The sequence below is a fragment of the Platalea leucorodia genome (genome assembly GCF_965183815.1).
Source record: "Platalea leucorodia genome assembly, chromosome: Z".
Classification (NCBI taxonomy): domain Eukaryota; kingdom Metazoa; phylum Chordata; class Aves; order Pelecaniformes; family Threskiornithidae; genus Platalea; species Platalea leucorodia.
In genome coordinates this window covers 47,172,825-47,200,777 of record NC_138858.1, presented here as the reverse complement: position 1 = coordinate 47,200,777, position 27,953 = coordinate 47,172,825, and the positions used below count along the sequence as shown (strand labels likewise).

The window sequence follows — 27,953 nt, the reverse complement described above, 5'->3', positions numbered from 1 at the left end:
AACGACTAACCTTGACTGAAATAGCCAACACAGCTTCAAAATACAGTAGCTCATCTAGCCTTCATTAAGCTGTTGCTTTTGTTCCATTATTGTTGGGTTTAGTTTTTATAAAAATAAAAACTGTGCTCATATTTGGAAAGACCTACATAAGACATGAAGCTGGAGAGCTAGAAAAATAATCAGTTTTGAAATAGAAATTTGACAACTTAGCTAAAGCAATTATAGGGAGGAAAGAAGTGCATAACTCATACCCAAATTCCAGTGCATCTTTTAAATTAAAAAGCTTTTTGAGGTATTCCAGTATGGGCTGAGAACCCTCTGGACTTGGAAGAACACACATGTTTATGTATTGTAACATTAAGAAGAACGGCAGGTCATAGGTGCAACAGCCTTCCAGCATTTTTCAAGGAACAGATCCCAGCAAAAACTTCCACTCTTGTATCAGAATAAAGAATGGACTATTTTTCCCACTTGCCCAAGAAATTATATCCAAAGAGACTGAAAAAATAAACGGTTCCAGCTACAGTTCCTAGAAGTCACAATACATTTTGAAATGAAAAGACAGTCCTGGGTTAAAGAAGATGTAAATTTCTGCTACTTTCTGAAACTGCTCTTTCACGTGTCATGCAGCAATTATTTCTCTAACATTTACACCACCTAAAACAACAGGTGCCCACAAAACAAGTGAAAACTTTGAAACCTCAGACCCATGTAATGTATGAATACAAATTAAAACCTTTCCAAAATACTGAAACGTACAGTTATGCCTTCCAGACAATAGAAGGCTACTCATTTCATTCAGAAACACTAAGAGAAACCCCTCAGTTTTGCAGCCTTTTTGGACTTTCCCTGTCCCAAAGCTTCAAGCTTCCCCCTCCAATCACACCATTTGTCCTACAAATACCTCATATTGCCTCCTAGAGGTTTAGAGATAAAACAGGAGAAAAATGCCATAAAACTGGAAGATCTTAAAAAAAGTGACCCTTGCACTTTGGATTGCAGTAATACATTGAACCATGATTTGAAAGTGCATACATATCAGTGTTTCTTTCTTTCTGACCCTTGATACCATACTCAAAATTAAAGCCTTGAGCTTATAAGCAAAAAATGTTAAGGACACAAGAATATTCACCAGTTTTCCCCACATATAATCTGTAAAATCAGTTTTGATTAAATTAAAAGTTCCAATGGAAAACTGCTCCAGTAGTGTTTATCTCCCTCCAAAACAAGTATAGGAATCATCAGTGAATTCTGTTCAGAGCTATCGTTGCTTAGTCAGTGGTTAGTTTGCCTTGGGTTTTCTTTGTTTCTCATATTTTTATGTCTGTATGTGTTTTAAATAGGTCATAAAGAATTCATTGTGAGCTTTTGGGGAAAGGAAGTAAAACAATCAACCAGATATGAAAGCCCTTGAAAATTAGGAAGTGCACAGAGCCTGAGGAATGGAGTACAATTTCCAGAAGGCTGCGTGTAAAACACAATTCTTAAGTACCACAGATGTGGCTGACATTTTGTTTTCCAGAGTTCATTCTTATTCCCATATTACAGAGGTGCCAATTACAATTGTTATTCTGATAGTTCACAGTGACACTTCCCATGTGTATCTGTTATATTGATTTTAAATAGATCACACAATATAAGGAGCCAGGTCTAACTAGATAACCTACAGCTCCTTCACAACCTGGTTGCTAATGCAGCAAGGCTGTAGTTTGGTGAACATTTATTTCAGAGATAATGCTGGAGTTTCTTTTTGGAGGAAATGCTTTCCTAATCCCCTTTGTGACAATAGATACAGTCAAACAAACTGAGGATCTGATCTGAATTAAAAACAACCCACACAAAACTTAACCCACTTCAGTTCCTTGAGGAGGCAGCAAGCAATATGAAGAACTGATTATGCTGACACCACCATGAAAAGAAATGACTGTCAAACTCTGACCAGGATATCTTACTAGTGCCTTCAGAGATTCCCTCTGAAATTGTTCTCCCCTTCACTTAGTCTTGTAGATTTAAAATTACTTTACTTACTCACCTGAGCCTGTCAGTGCTCTTCATATTTCAGACCGGATTTTAAACACAGCCAAGAGGCTGCTTTTTTTTTTCTTTTTTCTTTTTTTTTTTAACACTAAAAGCAACAAGCTGTAACAAAAGCTGTAGCATCCGAGCACACCAAATGAATTGTCCACTTAGACACTTGTTCACTACTTTTACCGGAAAGCCCTGTAGTACTAATGAGGAAGAAGAGACTATTGTAAAATACAGGACATTTGGCCATTTACTCTGCAGCTGTCATCAGTTTAGGCTAACAGCAAATAAGACGTAGTCCAGAGGTCACGCTTTAACAGGAAATCCAGGACTATACAGGCCTTCTCACCCTGCAGCACCAAGGGGTACACAATAGAGGCCTGAAACTTTTCCACAAGGGTGCAAAATGACAGTATTATTGCAAACTTCTGCTGAATTTCCTTACAATACTCACACATATTAATCCAGAGATCTGATGCACAGTACAGCGATACTGGGTTCAGCAGATATAGAGGGAAGCAGTTCTAGCACAGAGCAAATTGCTCTGTTTATTGAAGTAGCTTGTAATATCCACAAATGATGATGAATGTCAGGCAGTATTCACTCATGACTTAAGATATTATTTCAGTCTAGTTCTCCTGAACACTACTGCATTATAGAAATATTCAGTCACGATTTACGCTCAGGGTGTCAAAGTTGACAACACAGCAGATAACACTTCCATTAAACCTGCTATACTGAACCTGCACTGGGGCCATACAAACAAGCTTTCAGTATTACTGAAACATTACAGCTGGAATTAGCCACATGAAGCAAAGCAGCTTTCAGGACACCTGTTCTGTCCCTCAGTCACAGAATGGTTGAAGATGGAAGGGACCTTTAGGTGTCACCTGGTCCAACACCTGTACTCAAGCAGGGTCATCTAGAGTAGGTGGCCCTGGGCTATGTCCAGAAAGCTTTTGAATATCTCCCAAGGATGGAGACTCTACCACCTCCCTGGGCAACCTGTGCCAGTGCACAGTAACCCTCATAGTAAAAAGTGTTTCCTGAAGTTCAGGAAGAACCTCCTGTGTTTCAGTTTGTGCCCATTGCTTCTTGTCTTGTCACTGGGCACCGCTGAAAAGAGCCTGGCTCCATCTTCTTTGCACCCTTCTTTCAAGTATTTATATACATTGATAAGATCCTCCTGAGACTTCTCTTTAGGCTGAACAGCCCCAGGACTCTCAGCCTTTCCTCCTGTGAGAGATGCTCCAGTCCCTTCATCATTTTAATGGCCCTTCATTGGACTCTTTCCAGCATGTCCATACCTCTCTAGTAATGGGAAGCCCAGACCTGAACACAGTACTCCAGGTGTGATCTCAGCAGTGCCAAGGAAAGGGGAAGGATCACCTCCCTCGACCTGCTGGCAAGACTCCTGTTAATGTAGCCCAGGATACCATTAACTCTTGTCTTCTTGTGGCAAGGGCACATTGCTGACTCATGTTCAATTTGGTGTCTGCCCGTACCCCCAGGGAAGTTTCTGCAAAGTTGTTTTCCAGCTTGGCAGCCCCCAGCCTGTACTGGTGCATGGAGTTGTTCCTCCCCTGGTGCAGAACATTACACTTCTCCTCATTGAACTTCATGAGGTTCCTGTCAGCACATTTCTCCAGCCCATTGAGATCCCTCTGGATGGCAGGACAACCCTCTAGCATATCAGCCACTCCTCCAAGTTCTGTGTCATCAGCAAACTTGCTGAAGATACACTCTGCCCCATCATCCAAATCATTAATGAAGATGTTAAACAGGATCAGACCCAGTATTAAACCCTGGGGTACGCCACTTGCTACTGGCTTCCAACTAGCCTTTGCACCACTGATCACTACCCTCTGGGCCTGGCCATTCAGCCAATTTCCAGTGCGCCTCACTGTCTGTTCATCCAGCCCATACGTCAACATCTTGTCTATGAGAATCTTATGGGAGACAATGTCAAAGACCTTACTGAAGTTCAGGTAGACAATATCCACTTCTCTCCCATCATCTGCCAGGCCCATCATTTCAAAATAGAAGTTTATCAAGTTGGTCAAGCATGACTTCCTCTTGGTGAAGCTATGCTGACGGCTCCTGATGATTTTCTTGTCCTTAATGTGCCTAGTAATGGTTTCCAGGATGAGCTGCTTCATTACTGTCGTGATTTAACCCCAGCCAGCAACTAAGTACCACGCAGCCGCTCGCTCACTCCCCACCAGTGGGATGGGGGAGAGAATCAGAAGGGTAAAAGGGAGAAAACTCGTGGGTTCAGATAAGAACAGTTTAATCATTGAAGTAAAATAAATTAGAACAGTTAAATAGGCAAAGCAAAAACCGTGCACGCAAACAAAGCAAAACAAGGAATTCATTCACTACTTCCCATCGTCAGGCAGGTGTTCAGCCATCTCCAGGAAAGCAGGGCTCCATCATGCGTAACGGTTACTTGGGAAGACAAACGCCATCATGCTCAATGTCTCCCCTTCCTTCTTCTTCCCCCAGCTTATATACTGAGCATGACGTCATATGGTATGGAATAGTCCTTTGGCCAGTCTGGGTCAGCCCTCCCCCCGGCTGTGCCCCCTCCCAGCTTCTTGTGCACCCGGCAGAGCAGGGGAAGCTGAGAAGTCCTTGACCAGTGTGAGCGCCACTTAGCACCTATTTAGAGACAGCTTAGCACTACTTAGCAAGAACCAAAGCATCAGTGTATCCTCGACATTGTTCTCATCCTAAACCCAAAACACAGCCCCATACCGGCTACCAAGACGAAAATTAACTCTATCCCAGCTGAAACCAGGACAATTACATTTCTAGGGATCGATGTGAGGCTGACTGACCTGTAGTTCCCTGGGGATTCTTTCTTGCCCTTCTTGAAGATTAAAGTGATATTTGCATTCCACCATTCTTCAAGCACTTGTCCCAGTCACCACGATAGATAAAAGATTATTGAGAGTGGTCTTGCAATGACATCAGCCATATCCCTCAGCACTCATGGGTGCATCCCATCAGGGCCCATGTACTTAGGTATGTCCAGTTTGCTGAAGTATTCACTGACCTGATCCTCATCCACCAAGGGTGTGTCTTCCTTGCTCTAGCCTTTCCCCCTGGTTTCTAAGACCTGGGATTCCTCAAGCTTGGTCTTGCTAGCAAAGACTGAGACAAAGAAGGCATTAAGTGCCTCAGCCTATTCCATGTCATATGTAAAAGTCCCCACCTCATTCAGCAGCGGGCCCACATGTTCCCTTGTCTTTCCTGTGCATTTACATATTTATAGAAGCCCTTGCTTTTACCCTTGACATTCCCTACCAGTTTCAACTCCAGGTGGTCTTTGGCTTTCCTAGCCATGCTTTCTTCTGCATACTTGGACAGTGTCTTGTTATTCCTCCCAGGCTACCTGTCCCTGCTTCCACCTTCTGCATACCTTTTTTTTTTCTCTTTGAGTTTTGCCAGAAGCTCATTGTTCACCCACAAAAGCCTCCTGGCATTTTTACTTGACTTCTTGCTCAGTGGCATGAATTACTCTTGAGCTTAGAGGAGGTCATCCTTGGAGATCATAGAACCATAGAATCACAGAATCATCAAGGTTGGAAAAGACCCTTAAGATCATTGAGTCCAACCATTAACCTAGCACTGCCAAGTCCATCTATACCATGTCTTCAAGCACCATATCTACCCATTCTTTAAACACCTCCAGGGATGGAGACTCAACCACTTCCCTGGGCAGCCTGTTCCAATGCTTGACCACCCTCTCGGTGAAGAAGTTTTTCCTAATATCCAACCTAAACCTCCCCTGGCGCAGCTTGAGGCCGTTTCCTCTCGTTCTATCACTCGTTACTAGGGAGAAGAGACTGACCCCCACCTCACTACAACCTCCTTTCAGGTAGTTGTAGAGAGCAATAAGGTCACCCCTCAGCCTCCTCTTCTCCAGGCTAAACAACCCGAGTTCCCTCAGCCGCTCCTCATAAGACATGTGCTCTAGACCCTTCACCAACTTCGTTGCCCTCCTCTGGACACACTCCAGCACCTCAATGTCCTTCTTGTAGTCAGGGGCCCAAAACTGAACACAGTACTCGAGGTGCGGCCTCACCAGTGCCGAGTACAGGGGCACTATCACCTCCCTGGTTCTGCTGGCCACACTATTCTTGATACAGGCCAGGATGCCATTGGCCCTCTTGGCCACCTGAGCACACTGCTGGCTCATGTTCAGGCAGCTGTCAACCAACACCCCCAGGTCCTTTTCCACCAGGCAGCTCTCCAGCCACTCCTCCCCAAACCTGTAGCATTGCATGGGGTTGTTGTGACCCAGGTGCAGGACCCAGCACTGAGCCTTGTTGAATCTCATACAGTTGGCCCCGGCCCAACGATCCAGCCTGTCCAGGTCCACCTGTAGGGCCATCCTATCCTCCAGCAGATCAACACTTCCACCCAACTTGGTGTCGTCTGCAAACTTACTGAGGGTGCACTCAATCCCCTCATCCAGATCATCAGTGAAGATGTTGAACAGGACCTGCCCCAGTACTGAGCCCTGGGGAACGCCACTCGTGACCAGCCACCAACTGGATTTGACTCCATTCACCACCACTCTCTGGGCTCAGCCGTCCAGCCAGTTTTTTAGCCAGCGCAGAGTGCACCCATCCAAGCTGTGTGCAGCTAGCTTCCCCAGGAGAATGCTGTGGGAGACTGTGTCAAAGGCCTTACTGAAGTCCAAGTAGACAACATCCACAGCCTTCCCCTCATCCACTAAGCGGGTCACCTTGTCATAGAAGGAGACCAGGTTAGTGAAACAGGATCTCCCTTTCATAAACCCTTGCTGGCTGGGCCTGATCCCCCAGTTGTCCTGCACTTGATGCATAATAGCACTCAAGATGACCTGCTCCATGACCTTCCCTGGCACCGAGGTCAGGCTGACAGGCCTGTAGCTCCCTGGATCCTCCTTCCGACCCTTCTTGTAGAGGGGTGTCACGTTTGCTAGTTTCTAGTTATCCCAGACCTCCCCGGTTGACCAGGACTGCTGAGAAATAATGGAGAGTGGATTGGCCAGCTCCTCTGCCAGCTCCCTCATTATCCTCGGGTGGGTCCCATCTGGGCCCATGGACTTGTGCACATCCAGGTGGAGGAGCAGGTCAGTCACTGCCACCTCTTCGACAACTGGGGCTTCATTCTGCATCCTCCCTCCGTCTCCCAGCTCAGGGACCTGAAAAACCCGAGGATGACTAGCTTGACTATTAAAGACTGAGGCAAAGAAGGCATTAAGTACCTCAGCCTTCTCCTCATCCTTCATGGAAAGTTATCTTCTGTATCCAACAAAGGAGGGAGATTCTCGCTGGCCCTCCTTTTGTCACTAACATATTTATAAAAACTTTTTTTGTTGTCTTTAATGGTGGTGGCCAGTTTAAGTTCCAGCTGCGCCTTCACCTTTCTGATCTTCTCCCTGCATATCCTCACAACATCCTTGTAGTCCCCCTGAGTCGCCTGCCCCTTCTTCCAAAGGCGGTAGGCTGTCCTTTTTTTTCTGAGTTCTAGCCAAAGCTCTCTGTCCATCCAGGCCGGTCTTCTCCCCCTCCTGCTCAACTTGCGGCACACGGGGACGGCCTGCTCCTGCGCCTTTAAGATTTTCTCCTTGAATAACGTCCAGCCTTCCTGGACTCCTTTGCCCTTCAGGACTGATCAAACAGCTTTCTTGCCCCCTTATTTCTTCCAAGACCTTATCCCATGGGACACTTTCAGGCACATTCCTGAAGAGGCCAAAGTCTGCTCTCCTGAAGTCCAGAGTTGTGATCTTGCTTTTTACTCTGCTGCCTCCCCTCTCAGGATCCCAAACTCCACCATCTTGTAGTCACTGCAGCCAAGGCTGCCTTGGACATTGACATCCCCAGCAAGCCTTAGCTTGTTTGTGAGTATGAGGTCCAGCAGAGCACATCTCTTTGTTGGCTCCTCTATCATTTCCATCAGGAAGTTTTCATTGATTTTCTCCAGCAAACCCTTGTATTGCTTATGCTCTGATGTCTTGTCCATCCAGCAGAAACGGGGGATGTTAAAGTCCTCCACAAGGACCAGGGCCTGCTAATGTGAGGCTGCTTCTAGCTGGCTGTAAAAGGCCTCATGAACTTGTTCTTCCTGATCAGGTGGCCTATAGCAGACACCCACTACAGTGTCACCCATACTGGTCTACTTGTTAATCCTTACCCGTAAACCTTCTGTTGGCCCCTCATCCATCCCCAGGGAGACCTTCATGGATTCCCGCTATTCTCTCACATAAGGGGCAGCTTCACCTCCTCATTTTTCCAGGCTATCCTTCCTAAAAAGCCTGAATCCTTCCATTGCAGCACTCCAGTCACACAAGCCATCCCATCACAAGATCACAGCCCTGCAACTGCACACAGATCTCTAATTCCTCCTGTTTATTCCCCATGCTGTATGCATTAGTGTGCAGGCACTTCAAAGAGACACTTCAGCATGCTGATTTCCCGGAAACAGTCTGGGAGGTTTCCTCATAATGGTGTCCTGTAGACAGTTCCTTGCTTACATACAAATGCTTGAGCCCTGTCTTGTGGATTTTGTTCCCTTTCACTCACATCGCTCCAGTCCTTTGTATGTCAATGCTGCCCATCACTCCTTCACAGGGCTGCTAGTAATTCTCTCCCTCTCCTGTCATTCCCAGTTTAAAGCTCTTTTTACCAGGCCAGCCATCCTGCTGGCAAAGATACCTTTGCTCCACTTACTTAGATGGATCCCATCTTTCCCAAGAAGATGTTTATCCTCAAACAGGGTCCCATGGCCATAGAAACCAAACCCAGCTGGCAACACCAGCTGCACAACCAGTTATTAACATATAGTCAACCCTTTCCCCTTGCCAGCAGGATTGAGAGGAACACCACCTGGGTCCCATAACCCTGACTGTCACCCCCAGGACTCTTATAGTTACTTTTGATACTCTTGAGGTTGTCCCTGGTAGTATCCCTCATGCCCACAAGGGAGAAGAGCAGAGGGTAATACAGAGTGGGACAAGCTTTAGAAGTATCTCCACAACGTCCTGGATGTTGGACATTGGTCTCACCCTAAACCCAAAACACAGCACTACACCAGCTACTAAGATGAAAATTAACTCTATCCCAGCTGAAACCAGGACAAGGTGGTCAGGAGTCTTCCTGCTAGTTTGTGATGTGCCCTGGGATGAAACATGCAACAGGTTTTTAACAAACCGAGGAATGGTTAAGTAGCAAATATCAGAGTGTTAATTTAATATCATACCTAGACCATTAAGTGACAGATAGGCAGGAAAGAAAAGAAATAGAAATGAATCCCCTCAGCCAAGATATAGTATTCTCTGTTAAGAACTTCTAACCAGCATGCCAACACCTGTTATACACATAGCACGTGCCAAATACTGCAACTGATTCAGGGACAACCCAGTTTAGCAGTTGATTGTCAGTACCAGGTAGCCAACAAGCTCTTGAAAATTACATGCCTTTTTTTTTTTTAATTTGTAGGAGAGATTTCTAATATGAACTTCTGTTTTTTTAATTGTTAGATAAATAAGAGAATGAAAGAAAAAGAAAGGGTAGGAAAGCAAAAGACAGGTGAAACAAAGTCTTGAAGTCTTTCCCCATTTACCCTGAGCCTGAAAGCTCCACGTAGTCTGGTTTAATACAGTATAACCTTACACTAGTCTAAAGTAAGAGGAAAAGGAACTACAGGACATCTTTTGGGCAGAAGCTTTCCTATAGTAAGACCTTCCAACAGACGCAAAGCCTACTTATAGCATAAAAGCAGATATATCCTAATTATTTTCAGTCATATCACAGTATTGTCAATGGTCACTTTATTGCAACTAAAGCACTACTTTTTTATCTAAACCCTCATTCCTGAAATCATGTGCTACCTTAAAATGCCAATATGTGCTTTGACGTACAGCTCCCATTAGCTATAGAGAAAGGAACCCTGGTGATATGGACCTTTTCAAAATGTAAAAACAAAACCAGATTTACATTAAAAAAAAAAAAAAAAAAGAAAAAAAAAGGAAAAGCTCAATCTCCTTTAGCTATCTGGTTGTATTAAGTGTTGCCACTCATGGTTCCTGCAGTTGCCAATGTCTAACCACTGAACTTGGCTTCTCTGAATGCACTCAGAGCAGACAGCTGATCTGCTCTACCTCCCTGGGGCCAGGGCAGTACCACAACAAACTTGGGATCAACTTATTTCAAATCTTTATCTTGACAGAAAGTTATGCAGATACCACAGGTGTCATATCATTGCAGTTTGTAAACCAGCAAACACAGAATAAGAATGAAACATTGAATAACCTTTCATGCCACTCATAAACCTGTAGGAAGTCTGAAAGAAATACGTTGTGGTCTTCCTCTGTGCAAAACACTGCAACTAGTGTACACACAAAAAATCTGACACGTCCCAGGCACAGACATCAGCTTCAGTAGCTCAGACGAGCACCACATGTATTTACCAGCATAAGGCCCTACAGTGTAACACATTGTTTTTTCTAAACATATTATTTTATGTCACTACATAATACACAGGGCCAAAGGCTGACTCAGCCTCAACTTGTCTGGACCTGTATAATGAATGAAAAAGAAAATGTAATATTGTATATGTAAATCTGGATTCAAACATTGCTCTTATATAGCCTAAAACTGATTTTTAGTTCTCTAAGCTGATATCCTTCCTTACAGATCTATTCACTATGTTTTGACAGTTAAGTTAATTACTTTTGAAATGTCACTGTTGATTTTAGGAAAAGGCTAGAAGCATTAGTGGAAAATAGAAGCTCTGAACATAGCAGAGGCAATATGTTTAAGATGTAATTGCTTTTTAGACATAAAATGCATCTTTACTAAGATTTTGCTGAGCCTCAAGTAGTTTTGTTGCAGTTGGCAACAAGAAAACAGAAAGTTCCAGGGAGAGGTAAGAGATAGTAATGATCCTTTCATATTAATGCCAGTTGGCACACAATGAAAACACCGTGCAGATCCCCTGTTTACACTAAACAACACCCATAGCTGTTAATGGACCAGTGAAGTGGAGAGTGAGCAGTAGGATAGAATATAGTCACAGGTGGAATCAGCCCAAGTTGCAGATTCAGCTATTGAAAAGAGAGAAGATTCTTCCTAAAATGCTCATCATATAGAAGAGTTACCCAAGAAGTACATAACCAGAGTTATGCTGAGTTACAGTTCTTCTATTTATTAGGACTATGAGGCCACAAAATCAGAAAAAAAAAAAAAATCCAAACTACTCTCATCCCATCCTCTATGAAGCAGGACCTAATCTGTAAGGAAATCCTCTACAGACCAGGACCTAGTGGCTGCTTAAATCAAGTCACATCATCAAGAAAAGAACATTCCCTGTTTTACATTTTGCTTGATGCTTCCTTTGCAGAAAATAAACATAGTAAAAAAGTTCCAGTGGTGTGTAAATGTTCAAGGGGAAAAAAAGAATATATTGCCCAGTGTTAACTGTAAATTTTAAACCAATATCTGATGCAAGACTGTTATTCCTAGATACTCATTAATTAAGTTTCAGGTTATTTGCTTTCATTATAAATTTAACTTCCTAGCTTATACTTTGCTACCCTTAAAAACCAGGCCAAAACAATGCAGAACAAGGAAAAGGAGCACAATGAAAAGTAATTATCTGATTTACTTTTGTACATAGAGCCAGCGAGTACTCTACAACACATACTTCCATTGCTCCCAGTTTTGCTGGTTTTGAATAGCAGTTACTTGCAAAGCAGAAGGAAAGTGTTGAGCTTTAGGAAGCGGAGTATTTGGCAGCTATTCACAGCCAATAAAATTGCTGTACACAACACATACATGTTGATTTTGCAGCTCAGAAGAAAAAACACATTTCTTTCCTCTAGGTAGCTAAGTATCGGACATCAGAACCTTGAAAATAGCATAAATTGCCATTAGTACACGCTATTCCTTTAATTCATAAAATTATTCACTTTCAAAAATTAAAAAAGTATGCAACATGCCAGTAATAGAATTCTCTTATCTGGAAGTTTTGTTTTTTAGTGAAAGATAATGGTTTAAAGTAAAATTACTAGTAAATCAAGTTGAGTAAAAAACCAATACAGTTAGAACAAATTCAAAATGATGTGTCTTTTGACACACAGATTTTGTACTGTAATGGATGACACTAATAAAATTATATTAACAGCATGTGATAAGTATGTTCTCACAGTATTTTTGCTGTACAGAATACAGAAATAGAATCCAAATGCAGTTATGCTGAAATTGGGACTTGCAGTTATAGCTGACATTACCCACTGAACATCTTAGGTGTAATAGAGGCAGTTGTACATGTACACCATCTTCCTCTTAAACAGAGGTACTTGACAAATTCTGTGACAAAAATAATCCTTTCTTTCTGTGGATAAGATTTTTAGGAAATAATGTTCTACAAGAGCTAGGAATAAAAGCTCTCAGCCCTGCAGGGATGTACTTGGGGACGTTGGTGAATGAAAAATTGGACATGAGCCAGCAATGTGCACTTGCAGCACAGAAAGCCAAACATACTCTGCATCAAAAGAAGCATGGCCAGCAGGTCAAGGGAGGTGATTTTCCTCCTCTACTCTGCTCTCATGAGACGCCACCTGGGATACTGTATCCATATCTGGGGTCCCCAGTACAAGAAAGATATGGACCTGTTGGAGCGGGTCCAAAGGAGGGGTGTGAAAATTATCAGAAGGCTGGAATACCTCTCCAATGAAGAAAGGCTGAGAGAGTTGAGGTTGTTCATCCTGGAGAAGAGAAGGCTCTGTGGAGAACTTATTGCAGCTTTTCAATATATAAAGGGGTCTTATGAGAAAGACGGAGAAAGTCTTTTTACCAGTGCCTGCAGTGACAGGACAAGGGGTAACAGTTTTCAGCTGAAATAAGGCAGATTCAGACTAGATATAAGGAAGAAATTCTTTACAATGAGGATAGTGAAATACGGGAACAGGTTTCTTAGAGAAGTTGTGGGTGCACCATCATGGGAAGTATTCAAGGTCGGGTTAGACAGGGCTTTGAAAAACCTGATCTAGTGAAAGATGTCCCTGCCTGTGACAGAGGGGTTGGTCTAGATGATCTTTGAAGGTCCCTTCCATCAAAAACCACTCTGTGATTCTATGACAATTAGATTCACAGAGGTCCAAAGGCAAGTTGGAGAACACTAGCTTGATCCCCTGTACAGCACTGACCTTGATTTTTCTATGGATTAATTGTTACAGCAATTTTTTAAGGAAAATGTTAACCTGGACTTAACAATTGCTACTGACTGAGAATTTATCAATGTTTTGTGAGTTGTCCCATGGTTACTCTTACTGAAAAACAGGTGTTTTGTTTTGAGTTCAAATCTGTGAATTCAAGTTTTAGACTTCTGCTTTATGTTTGTCTGCTGCAGTAAAAAATCCTCTTCCTAGACTGTGATTTTTCATTAATAAACATTGACAAGCAAATGGACTTGTTCACTGTTCAACGAACTTAAAAATGCATGGTTTCTATTTATGCTATTGGTTTTCTTCTGCATGTTCCCCAGTTTATCTGCATCACTCTTATCTGTGAACAGCAGAAATCTTTCAAGATTAGCAACAATGCTAAATAAGTACTAATACAACTTCTCTATTCAAGTACCTTCTGTTTATATATCCAACAATTCTGACACTAGAATTTGCACTGGGAACTTTTGTTTAGTTAATTACATTTGCACCCCTAGGTTTTCTTAAAGTTACAACTCCCATGGTGGACATCTCCATTCTATAAACACAGCAGTTGTGATTTCCATTCCTATGATTTTCAGTGGATCATATTAGACTACAATAGAACTCTAGAAATAGAATTTCAAGCAATGCCAGATCAGATGTCTTACAGAAGTTTATTATATCAATATCAATACCTAATCAACCAAATTTAAAATTTCATTAAAAGAAAGTTTGGTAGGATAGTTTCAGATAGTCTGATTTCTATAAGCCCACTTTGATTGCCACTATTTTATATTTCAATAACTTTGTAATAAAAAAAAAAAAAAAACAAACAAAACATTTCAGATCTTCCATTATTGCGTTTCAGATCAATGTCAAGTTTTCTTGGAGTTTTTTGAAACTTTCTCTTTATCCCAGGACTTCCTTAAAATCATCATTAACACCTAGAGACCAACTCAAGAGGGTTTCATTTTGGATAGTAATATAACTGCAGGAGTTTGTGACTGGAATAAATAACACACCTAGTACTTACAAATTCTCTTCCTTCAAAAGAATGAATGCTAAAAAGTTAAAAAGGAAAGAAAGCATCAAAAGCAGTATCTTTCTTAAGCAAGTCTTGAGGAGCACATCCTTTGTTGTTTTGCTTTTTAAATATGACTGACTTAAGTGGTACTCTACTGCACAAACCTGGATATAGCTCATCTAAAACAAAAAAGCAAGATGTAAATATCATTTCCCCTAACTGCACTCATAAGTTTAGGACTATTTAAATTCTCTAATTTTAGTTTAATTTGAGTCTAAATTCCCAAAGTCTCAAGTCTTTTTAGATTTAAAAGTATTGATTTATTAAACAAAAAATATATGTAAAACTAGATTTCTGAAACTCTACAGTATATACACTTACATAATTATATATAAACAGATTATTAAATAGCAAGCAATATAACTTTTGATCCAGCAAACTCATTCTTATACAACCTGGAAAACTACAATAAATGTCCACAAAATCCTGTAATCTGAAACCATTAATAGAAGACCTTTATCATCATTTTGTTGATAGCATTTGTTCACTCTGCTTAGTCCTTAAAATCTTGTTTAATACACTGCTATATTCTGAGGTTGCTCAGCACAAAGTTTCAGTCACATTGGTACTTGAATTTGCAAACAGGTAAAAGCTTATAATATGCTTGAAAAAAGCAGCAGAATTGCTACAGCTTCTACTTATGAAGTTGTGGAAACTTATCCAAACTGAAAAGTCTGAGGAGGACAATTTTCTTGAAGAACAGATAGTAAATGCAAACAACTATGTATGTGTTTGCACTTTAAATATTGTAAAGAACTAAATGTGTTATTAAGTCTTAAGAATACAACAGATCACATTCATTTTCTAAATTAATCCTTCCCCACCTATAAAATCAAATCTCTTTTTAAGATAATGATTAATGTTCCACTATTTCAACTACAATGTCTTCATCCAGAGGGCATCTATGGCTGTGTATACTTCATTACAGTGAATATTTACTTTCACTAGTTTTATATGTAAATTAGTGGCTGTTGCTGTGGACTTGAAAATAAATATGTTGATTTAAAAGGTGAAGCAGCATCTTATGAAGGCTCTACTGCTCTTTGTTTTATCTGTAGTTACTGGGAGCAACTACAGTAACAAATAAAAAAATTCATGATTTTGAAGTGCTTCTGGCCATCTATGGTTTCCAGTGTTTTCTATTCAGGTGGATAAAAATAGAGTTATTCTGATATTCATTAGTGATTTAGAGATTTTTGATCTTCAGAGCTGAAGACTAAATAATACTTTGGTAGTGTAGGAAGGAGCAGAATCTGTGAAAAGAGAAAAAAGAAATACATCTCAGGCTTCAGCTATGAAATCCAGCACAAACAAATTGAACCCTTAGCTAGAAACAGCTAGGTTTGGTTTTATGTCGAAGGTACTCTACAAATGATCTCTGTGCTGCCTTTCAGAAATTCTGCTGGCTCATATTATACAGAAGCTATTCCTTCTCCAGTCTGCTTTTCAAAATCAGGTATTGGCATAATGTATAGCACAAGATTTCAGAAACAGGAAATCCAACAGTGATTCATGATCCAACCTCATCATAAAAAGCATGGAGGTAAGTTTTGTTTAGGAAAGCAGAAAAGTGTATCCTTGAGCTGCTTTGCCCCAAAGGAGTATAAAGCTGGCCTATGCTTGACAGGGCCAAATGCAGGTTTCAGGCAGCCTGGCAGCCACTATCTTAGACTCCACATTTCACAAGTATGTAAATACAAGTCCATCACTACATATTTCATGATTATCTCTAAAGCCAAATTATGATCTCAGTTTTTCCTCCATTGCTTCTCTCCATTTTAACCACTGTTGCTACCATTATCAGAATCTGGTACTTTTATAGCAGACTTCACTTTAGAAGTAGACGGCTTGAATACTCAAGTGTGCAGCTTAGGGACATTAAGGAACAAAAGTCCAGTATCAGAACATGAAAAGTATTCTGCAGCCACATCCTGTGGCCTTTCTTTACATTTCTCTTTTACCAGGTCTTGTAGGACCACTACACAGACCACTTATATGAAATGCAAGGAATGAAAAGATAGCATAAGATTCATTCCACAAAAATTCATTTCTACCCACAAACTCTCAAAGAAATTTAAACAGAGCGTATCGGGTATTTTGGCTCACAGGAAATTTTCCCTTTGTTTCCTAACACGTTTTACTAAACAACACTCAAGAGATTGAGAGTTACATAATTACAGTAAATGTAATACAGAATAGTAAAATAAAGTAATATGTAAACTTTCAGGTGCTGTGCAATAGATATAAGCAGTGATTTTACTACAATAATTTTACATTGGTTAAACAATCAGTACATTGATACAGATACACTGTTAAAGAATGTTCTATCAATGCAAAGAGCATTTCATATATACACTGTGTTTCTTTTTGAGAAGGAGAAGTACTTCTGCAGGAATTCAAAATCACTAATGATAATCCCAAGAGAGGTAAGTAAATTTGGAGAATTAGGATAATCATTGCATACATTATCATTGAATTAAGGTTAATGCGTGTACAAATACACCATTAATTTTGTATACATTTGTTCAATACCAAGTTTTTTAGTTAGGGCCCAAACTTTTAACAAAACACATTTGACATTTTCACTTTTAGTGTTATTTAATACCATAACAGAAAATTACAGTTTAAGGGTACATTTCTTGTACTCTTAAAAATTAATGTTCCCAATGTACGCCTGCCTTTATATCCAAGATAGCAGGAAGTTTACTGCAAGTTAACACATACCCCTTTCCTTTAGGTCTTCAATGTATGCTTTCATAAATTCTTTCTCAAATTGCTCCCGTTCACGTTCACTTTCTATAATTTCTTCAGTGTCTTCACATACAATAGTTTCAACAGGACTGTCCTTGAGACTTATGAATCTAGACAGAGATTAACACAAGAGTATATGCAACAGGCTTCTGAACATCACTGGCCAGCATGAATGACATTTTAGAAGTTGCTACTACAGCCGGAACCAGAAACATAAAGAACGTTTACTCAATGTTTACATTATAGCATTGTTAGGATCCATCTATTATTAGAAATAAAGATTTCAAATGGCACCTTCTTTATACTCCTCTGTCCATATAGAAGTGATCAGATTTATCTCTTTCTTGTTGTCTATCTACATAAGTCATTCTGTGCAATAACAGGTATATTTCTTTATTATGGAACTTCTGACAGGCTACACTGCAATTTCACATCTGTCAATGAGCAGTATGAACTCCATCCTAATAACATTGCCTGGCAATCTGGAATTTTGCCAGTATCACTTACCTGACACTATGTATCTCCATTTTTTGGTTGTCATTATGTTACTTCTCTTTTACAATGCATGACTGGAGGTGCATTATGTCATATTTGCAAATTCCCTAGAGCTACACATTGCAGGTGAAAAACTAGATGGTTGCATAAACAACTTACATAATGTGCAAATTAAGTGCACAGCATTCTGAAAATCTCTGATGATATTACGACTACAAGAAGGAAAAAAATCAATAAGATTGTTACTTTCAAAAGAACAAATGTTCCAACAAATCATATGGCCTTTTATAATCTCATTAATTGCTGCAAGTCTGTGGTCAGTTGACCTTGGCTGGCCAGGTCAAGCAGCTCTCTGACTGCACCTCCTCAGCAGGACAGAGGAAGAATATAAGATTAAAAACTCATAGGTTGAGATAAAGACAGCTTAATGAAGAAAAGCAAAAGCCACGCACGGAATCAAAGCAAAGCAACGCAAACAAAGTTATTCTCTACTTCTCATCAACAGGTGATGTCCAGCCACTTCCTGGGAAGCAGGGACTCCGTACATGTAGCAATTGCTTTGCAAGACAAATACCTCAATAACAAATGACCCACTTCCCTTGTCCTTTCTCTTAGCTTTTATTGCTGAACATGATGTCATATCGTATGGAATATCCCTTTGGTCCGTTTGAGTCAGCTGTCCTATCTAATTCCCATCCCAACCTCTTGCTCATCCTCAGACCTTTGTGGGAGAGGGTTGGAGAGACAGCCTTGATGCTATGGGAGCACTGCTCAACAGTAGTCAAAAACCTTGGTATGTTATCAACACCATTCTAGCTACAAACACAAAGCACAGCGCTAGAAGGGCTGCTATGGGGAAAGTTAACTCCATCCCAGCCAGACCCAGTGTAGTCTCTCAAATAGTTTCATAATCAAAGACCTGAACATTGCCTGCAGAAATGCAAGATCAATGTAATTGCAGACTAAAAGGCCTTTTAGTCTTATCCTGCATGCCATAACAAGGTGCTGTTTCACAACAAAGAATATATGAAGTACTAAACTCATGTGACACTATTCAGCCTTTTAACTAGCCATGTCTCCCACTCCCAGCAGCACAGTTTTGACAGCACTGAGCTTATCAACAGCTAACTGCCAGACTACTGGTCCCACTCTGGGGTATGGCTTTGCAACTCCAGAGTTAGAGCTACTATGACCAAGTCTACAAAGGAATAGCAGTTTAGGCATACAGATGCACAATGTGGGGAACTGGCGGATGAAAATCAGGAAGCTGCGGCTCCTCTGCAATTTCCAATCTCTCTAGTGCCTTCTTAAGGGCTCTGATATAAATTGGGTCAGAATTTGACCACCAAGTATGGTAGAAACTGACGCTTGTGAAAGTATTTGTCCTGGTTGCCTCTACCTTATCCTCTTAAGAACATATTCCTTTCTTTCTCACTTTTACTTACTTTAAACCTGTGGTTGACTCACAGACAGCTGTGGGTATCTCAACGAGGTCATCACCACTGACAACTAGCAAACTGAGCTTTGGCATATTGACCAGAGCTCGTGGAAGATAAGTCAACTTGTTTTTCTGTAGGAGAAGTGTCTGCAGTTGATCTAACCTGTAAAAATGTAAAAGATAGAGGTAGCAAAATATTTGTTGCAGACAGGAACGTCTATCCAAAATAACAATACAGACTTAATCTTGTGCAAAAGAAGAACAATTACATGCACCATCTCTGGCTTCTCAAAAATTACTCATACCACACTTTCACAATCATCATCAACTTTAAAGGAAATTTCCAGTCATGGTTCAACATTATGGATACTAATGGCATACCTCTGACAAGTACTCAGAAGCATGCCCAAGATAAAATGTTACAAAAATTACTGTGCTTTCATACAGAAGATGTTGGCAGAATATGATATAAAACCTCACCATGTGTATCACAGAACTAATGAAAAATATGGGTCATGAGCTCACACCTTTGCCTATATGCTGGTTTCTATGAACTAGATATGTCCATGTTAGGCAGTATATTCCCATCTACTGTTTTTCACTAGTAATTAGTACTGTGGGGAGCAAGAGAAAGAGAAGCTCCTGATCATATGGCTCTTGCAAGTTGTCCCACTGAAATCAATTTAATGACAATGTTTTGTGGAGGAAGGCATTGGGCTTCCTTTGCTTTATTTCCCCTGTCTTTTCCTAATGCAATAGTAATTTGTGGCTGAGCATTTATTCCTTGGAGTAGATAGAAGATGAAAAGCATAGCAAACGGATGAAAAAAGTTTGTGTCATTTGACCAGAAGGGTCCATTCCTAAAACACTGTTGCAGGCTATTCCTTATCAAGCCCATATACTTTGTTTGAATTCAGGGAAAGATATTAAGTAAGGCTCCAGATTACTACCAACTCATCTTTTTTAATCACAGACTTCATGGTAGTTCATTGAGGTTCTTTGACGCTGTAGGCATTGAAATCATGAGTCTGAATAAGAGTACCAGTTTACTGTGGGGGGCTGATAGCCTGACATTTTCTAGTCTTCAGAATGCATGTGAACCCAAGAGATCTCAAAATTCAAAACCCAAAGTCAAAGAAAAGCTTATTTTGTGGTGTCTGATTATGATGCTTTAGTATTGAGGCTGGCAACTCAATAAAAAATGGAGAAGATGAAATGTTGAAAAGGAATACTTTGGAGACAGAGAAATATATATAGGTTACAGGGGAAAAAATGACCCTTAAGTTGAGTGGGTGTCATTCTATAAAATAAAAATATCCTCTTAGAAGCTCTTTGAAGTTAATCAAATTTCTGCTGAGATCCCCTGGAAAAAATGGCAGGTTTGTTCTGTTGTGGCTAGAACATGTGAATTACTAATACAAATTAAGAATCCAACCCTGCTGTCAGAGAAATCTGTGATTACACAATATCCCAGAAAATTATTTTTGCCCAGCAACGAAGGTCTTGCAAAAGTTAAGGTTGAATGAATTTTCTGTGAAGTTTCTTCTGCCTCAGGGGTATCTATTCTCAGATCAATAAACAATCCTCATTTTTTTTAATAAACTTTAGTTAATATGTGTTTTCGTTTACTTATGACTATGTAAAGTTTTGTAAACCAAGTTACAACAGGAGTCCAGAGTGAATAAATAAGCCAGGGATAAGAAAAGTGCTTTCTCAGGCTATTAAGTCCCATTAAAGGGATCAGCATGATTTTTTTTAAAACTAGTTCTAGTGGATCTCTAAATTGACGGAGTGAGTGTATGTGTGCACATGTTTATATACTTCAGAGTAGGAGGTGGGGATTGTCAGTGGTTTGTTTTTTTTTTTTTAATCTTACCAATATTTTTCTGCTTTACTGCCAAAGTTTATCAGGTGCTTTCAGTAACTTAAATATGCTTTAGTTCATCTTTCCCTCCACCCCATGTACTCTCCAGAGAGATACTGCTTCTAACTCCATATGGTGAGTTGCCTTTGCTGGAACTGGGTCAGAGTATGCCCCATGAACTTCCCAAGTAACAATGCCTGGATATAATGACAAATTATCATGAATGCAGCAGAAAATTTACTTAGTTAACTGAACAGTAGAGGCACTGGCTGTGCAATCTGCCATCAATGAGCTAGAAAATGTAGTTTCTGTTCTCTGATCTAGTCCATCAATAATAATGGTAAAGCTTACATGCAAAACTATCTGTTGCACTTCCAAATGTGATTTTTTCATGAGATTTTTCATTAGTAGTGCCCCTTGGAAGCTTTTTACTTTCTAGATTTGCTTTATAGATCACAAACCTGTCAATGAATTAAACATAAACTACCTGTCTATGTCTTCTGGGAGATCTTTCAGGTTGTTGCTGCTAATATCCAACCACTGCAAATTAGACATCCGGAGTACACAAATTGGAATAGAATGGAACTTGTTTGCTGACATGTCCACAACTGTGACTTGTTTCAGGTTACTTAGCTAGAAAGAAGTGGTGCTTTATTTTAGTTACATTTTGCAAATACAAGAAGACATTTCATTCATCAAACATTCTTATTCCTCTCAAAGCACTTAGAAAAATGAGAATTGCATGATTTTTTACTCAACTTTTTGCCAGCCTTATCTCTTTTCATCATTTTATAGAAAAAAGGATTTCGGAAATAACTACCTCCCAAAGTGTTCCATCACCTTTCTAACACTGTTATGGTATTGAATGAAATTTTCGTTCTAAATAAAACTACAGTTTCAGATGGCACCAAGGCTGGATCCAGATAATGACTTGGTTCCTTCCTAGATTACATATGAACTAAGCTCTGAAGTGACACAACACAGCTTTGATAATTAACAGATACCAGGTAACCATTGTCAAAATCAGAGATTTTATAACTCCCATCAAAAATACATAGATTTCCTTTGCTATAACTCTATTATGCACTGAGAGTGTATTGCTAGGAGACCCTCAGAAAATGGAACTGCCAATTTAAGCTAACAGAAAATTTGGTCCAATATTTTTCAAAGATCTTTAAAAATACAACTTCCATATTGCAAACTAAATATATAATAAGGTGCACTAGAGCTTTTTATTTGAATACTTTTCAAAGGAATTACGTTTTTAAGTAATAAACCTTTAGTGAAATGAAGGTTAACTACAAATGTAAAATACACCTGTTAAAGAAATAAATGTGTTAAATAAAGCTCTCTGTGTGTTGAATCAATTATTCACACTACCAGTGTTCATAAAACCATGCAGCTAGCTAAAGTGAATGTCAAAGGAGTATAAATGTTAAGCAAAAAAAGTACTTTAGAATGGAAATTATGTCTCTGAGCTTCTAATCATATGTCACCATCACAATCTAGCTCTATAGATCCTGATACAGAAGAGAAAGTAGAAAGAAAATTCATTGGTCTTTGCTTGAAGGTTTATTCGAACGTAGAAAATAATAAGGAATAATAAGGAATGAAAAACCAAATGTATTTTCCACTTACAAAGTAAGCAAAATGAAAGAAACAGCATAAATTATGAAAAAATTAGAAAGTAATAAAATACATTCTGAATCCTTGAGATGGATTTTTTTAATATTATTGATTAAGAATCAAGCCCTATTTTGTTATATTTTATGGACAAACTTCTTCTTACTGCAATAGTGCCAGACTTTCATCTTAATTTGATCCTTGCCATTTAAAATCCTCACATTCATAGCTTGGTGCTGTATCTGAGCCAGTTTGGTTTGGGATTTTTTTGGCAGTGTTGGGTTTTTTGTTGTTGTTTGTGGGGTGTGGGGTTTTTGTTTGTTTGGCTTTTTGTTTTGTTTTTTTCTAGATATAACCTCATATTGCTGCCAGACCTTAAAATTTGGGGAACTCTTTTCGGGGAGATTTCCTGAAGTTATCATATTACAAATGACTACATAATTAAGTTTACCTTTCAAAAATATAAGAGATGTTCAGAGTTTCTCGAGTCAAAGATATAATTTTGAAATCTGCCCACCACAGCATTAAAACAGCCTTGGTGAGACATTACCATGGAAATGTCTCACTTCTGATTCAGAACAGGCAAGCACACATTTTATTCTGACACTTCTCAGTTCCAAACCATTTTGTTATTTTGAGGACTGACTACTAGCAATGAACACTCACTCTTATACTGTAAAGTTCCTAGATACTGAATCTTTTTTCCAACAAAACAGAACATCCCTTTGAACATGGAAAGCAGAGTGATTCTTCTAGATTGTAGCAGTGAGATAATAAAGAAAATATTTGGCACCATCTTTACACTGCATTTACTTTGTGGTTCCAAATTATTGTCACAATTCCAAATGCCAAGCAAATATTTCAAGTTTCTCTGCACTCAGAACAATTTGCTAAAACTGTTGATACATTTCTTTCAACAAACTCTCTCTAAAAGGAATTTAGCAGATATAGGATTAAAACAATGTCCCACAGGCTTAAATGCCACCCAAAAGGTTCTCCAACCATCCCCAAAGAAGAAAAGCGACAGTCTTTAAACACCAAGAGGCAGATTATCTTAAAATAAACTGACATCGCTGTTCACCCAAGTTCCTAAACACTTCACTTTCACATGCAGTCACTCGTCATGCTGAAACAACTTGGTAACATTAACACTAGGTGGTAAAATGATATTTCTTCAACAGCACTAACCCATTTTATATGTTTTCCTGATAGTGCTTTATTGTGTTAAATATTAAAAGTAACATTAATATAGCAGTATTATTTTTTTAAAAAGAGTTGTTTCTGCCATTTTTCATATAGTATTGAAAATAGATTGTTTTAATACTTGATTAGATGAAAACCTACATTTTCCAGAAGCTTGTACTCTCATAAAAATGTACCAACAAAATATAAGGCCATGGACTCTCTTGATATAAAGTTTGGTTCAGCATGCCACAGAATATATGGAGCCATGATGATATTGTGTAAGCTGCAAGCCCTCAGTACTTATTCTTTTAGGGTAATATTTAACAAAACCTGTCCATTTTCTGTAGTATGTTGAAATCTAACGGAGTTTTTATTTAATCTGTCTCTAATATGTTACCAACAAACATCTATGATATACGATGCATTGGAAATTATGGCAGCTATGTATTATATTTTCTAAAGAAAACCCTGTGTATTTTATTTCTTCTTGAAGGACTGATGGATTTTTGTACCTTTTATAACATTTCATTTTCAAACAAGCATGGCTCCCTTATCATTTTTATGTTATAATTTATTTTTGCTTGATGTTGATTTTTGCTATTTTCCTCTATTATGTGACTTTGAATCAGTCAGTACATAGGCTTTATGCAAGTTCCATTTTTAAAAATAGCTGTATTTGATAGTCTAGCTACCTGGACCCACTTATGGTGGTCCTTACATTTAATCACTCTTGTCATTTTTATTTGACAAACTGCCCCATTTTGCTTATCTTAATAATTTTGTTCATAGAAATAATCCAGATGATAACATTGTAGAACTCTGCTGCTCCTCTTTCCTTCCAACAATTTAACCTTCAGTTGAAAACAGAGAGCATGTCCTGGGCTGAACATGTTTTTTGATTAATGGGTGTGTTTTTATTTCTGTTCTGCTTTTTGTCATGGAAGGGATTTACTGATAAGGTTGCATGCAAGTTTATCATGAGTTGCCTACTACTTAGCACCAACAATGAAAAGGTGTAAAGTCATATCAACCCTTACCACAAAAATACTTTATTTTTCAATTACATGTAAACATTCTGTGACAGAAGCAGCATCCCGTCAAATCAATATATGACAATACATACAAAGGATTAACTCGGAAATGTCTGTCAGTGCTTTTGCCCAGAAATTTCAGATTCAGTGAATTCAAAGAAAATTTGTACCACTTCAGTAGGATCAGGTTGTCACATATGTTGTCTCCCAAAACACATAGCTTGGCACTCAGCATCTCATTAGCGTGCTGAAAGCAGTAAGGTGTATATGACAAAGGAGCACCTTAGGTGCAAATTGCACAGTTGCCCACTTAGATCTCATGCATTCAAACCAAATCCCCAGTTTTTCTTTCACAGAGCTCTAAGTGTAACCTCTTCTATAATCTCATTGACATTCCTGGAGAAAAGCACCAGTTAAAGAAACAGGGTACAAGCATCTTTAGAGGCAGAAGATATCTTTCATGAAGATATACTTGTGTATTTATAGCCCAGTCCACCACTGGGCTTCCAAACTGGACTCTTAAACTTCAGGAGGCAAAGGCATTTAACAGTCAACCCCACCCCTTAGTAACAGGGTACTTGTTCATTTATTTTTTGACGAAACCCTCTGAAGCGTAAAAATGCATGACTTCAAACAGCACTTCATTTGGTGGTAACATGATAAGCTAAATCCAAGAAATGCATGTGGAAGCAAGTCTTCACCCAAATGGCATTGTTCTGGTTTTGCAATGCTAAAATCCTGTATCTTTTGCAGAGTTAATCCACAAACAGACACTGTTATTCTCATGCCAAACTGTTTACTTGGTAGTTTAACATTATCCCCTTTCATCTTTGGAGCAGTGCTAGGTTAATAGTTGGACTTCATGATCTTAAAGGTCTTTTCCAACCTATATGATTCTGTGATCATTCAAACACCTAATGTTTAAAGTCTAATAGAGTAATTATAGCTATGATGATCTAAGCATAAAAAGTTCATAGAAAGGGACTTTGCTTTCTATTAGAGCAGGTTTTTTGTGTATACAAACCTTTCATCAGATCTGCAAAGAATGAGAAACCTGGCTGCATATGCAATATTCACAAAAATATCAGGTATTGGTCATTCACAGGTGACTGAAGAACGACAGCAATAAAAGCAGGACTATCTTCATACAATTAAAATCTCTAAGAATGTGGATCATGTGTTTAAGTACAGGAGTTGTTCTAATCCAATAGATATCATATGCATGAAATTAAGTACTGGATTAGTGATTTTCTGGGCTGAAGCCAAAACAAGTCTACTGTCTCAAAAAATAAATTTATGTTGATTAGTCACATTAAATTTTCATAGTACTACTGCTGCAGCTACATGCAGTCTGCATATCTTATTGCACTTTGCCATCTTAAAGTAATCTCATCTTCAAATCTCCAAAACTTGTAAATTAAGGACACATAAGAAAGGAAAACCAGGCTCTACCAAATGTCAATTACAGGTTTCTCATCAACTTAAATAGACCCAGTAACTCACTTTGGGTGCATGCTCTTCATATGTTTTAGTTAAAGCATTAGAAGAGCAAGAGCAGCAAGGTCAGTAGCATACAGGCATTAACTGACCTCTCCAGAACGTTTGGGTAGGAAGTGTCCTTTGAATATATCGAAAGACCCTTTTAAGATATATTCTGTTCCTTTATCAAGAGATGACCAAAACTGCTCACTTTCATAGTAGAACAGAGACAAAGCCAAAAACTTTTTTCATTTCTGCTCCAAAATGCAACAGCAATTGAAGAGATACTATTCAAATGGTGCCATCTTAATTATTTAAACATATACAACGATTCTGTTTTGCCATGACAATACACTGTAGCCTGTGAAGTTACTCTTCTGATTTTAAAAACTGAGTATGTTCATTTGAGCTCATTCTGAAACCCAGAGTAACTCACTATTTGCCAAAGTGGGGCAAGGGGAAAACGCCAAAAAGAGAAGGAAATTTTATTCTGTAGCAACTCAAAAAAGATATTATAAACAAAGAGGACAGCAAAAATAAGGAATTATAACATGCGCATTGATGGTTTTATTTTACATTGCTAAAATAGTAACCATTCACTTGAAAGGAAAAAAAAAAATCAAGGTTATTTGAAGAGATAATACCAGTAGAAGAGAACCAGGTAATGGCGTAATATTGAGAGAAGCAAAATAAATAATAAGAAAAATTATGTGAGAAAAACATTCAAATGAAACTAAGAATGTGGTCCTATGGCTCTAACCTATTAGCATTTTGATGATTGATGGTGAAATCTTTTCACCTTATGTATATTGGTGCTGGGCAATTACAACAGCTTTCTACGCCAGATTGAACAGATATAGCCTTATAAACTCGGAAACAAGACATTCATGGAATGTCAGCCAGAAATCAGCTTGCTTTTAAATCTAAGTGGAACACAGAATACTAAGGGAAAAAAGACATTCTGACTTCAGCAGCAGAGGTCAGAAGATTTGTGATCCATGCCTCCTATACCAGGAATAAGCGTCTCCATGTTTTTTTTGCTTTACAAACAGAAATGGTGGAACTTCTTTTTGACTTGGCACAGAGTAACTTCACTAAAATGCACAAGATTCTTGCCTGCTGTGGTGCTGGGCACCAGAACAGCTTGACAAATACCACTAATTGGCTACCAAGCAGGAGAATGCTGCAACTTGGAACTGGATTTATCTCTTCTTGAAGCCGGAGTTTCATAAAGAAAATCCCCAAATTCAGGAAAGTCACAATGGAAATAAGTCTGTTTTGCACCCTGTGACATATCTGGTCTGGAATTAGACCTTATCTAATTGAGCAAACTGTTGCAAAATGTCTATCATCAAAATTATTTTTCTTTTAATGCCACAGACTACACGTGCATGACACTGATAGTACACAAACCTACAACTGAGAACACTGTCAACAATTGAACACAACAGTTCACAGCTTTGTGGCTTGCCAGGATTATAGCAAATTTTCTCTCCTTCCTCTTCTTTTCTTTTTCTTTCTTTTTCATAGTGCTGTTAGATACATGTGAGGGGGTTTTTGTATACTATCTTTGAGGTGGTAACAAACTTAACAGGAAAAATTTTGAGTTCGTCTCTTTCCAAAGGATTCTTTTCTTTCTATATTATAGCAATAACTCTAGGAGGCTTTATGTCTTGTTCTGATACAAACATGTAAAAAATGGAAATATAGCTAATGTTAGTAAAAGACTCAGATATGGAAGAGATCTTTTCCTGATCTGGACAAGAAAGCTGAGG

At 39.0% G+C, this 27,953-nt stretch overlaps 1 protein-coding gene across 1 annotated transcript in view; it reads right to left on the bottom strand.

The window, feature by feature from the left end:
- Positions 1–15,472: 15,472 nt before the first annotated feature.
- The window catches only part of LRRC2 (leucine rich repeat containing 2), a 54,017-nt gene continuing 41,536 nt past the window's right edge, over positions 15,473–27,953 (bottom strand). The window contains exons 5-8 of the mRNA XM_082336005.1: positions 21,348–21,493; positions 19,004–19,159; positions 17,037–17,173; positions 15,473–15,565 (exon numbers count right to left, since the gene is read on the bottom strand). Of these exons, the coding sequence (XP_082192131.1) occupies positions 15,516–15,565; positions 17,037–17,173; positions 19,004–19,159; positions 21,348–21,493 (489 nt within the window). The 3' untranslated portion in view covers positions 15,473–15,515. The remainder of the gene's footprint in view (positions 15,566–17,036; positions 17,174–19,003; positions 19,160–21,347; positions 21,494–27,953) is intronic.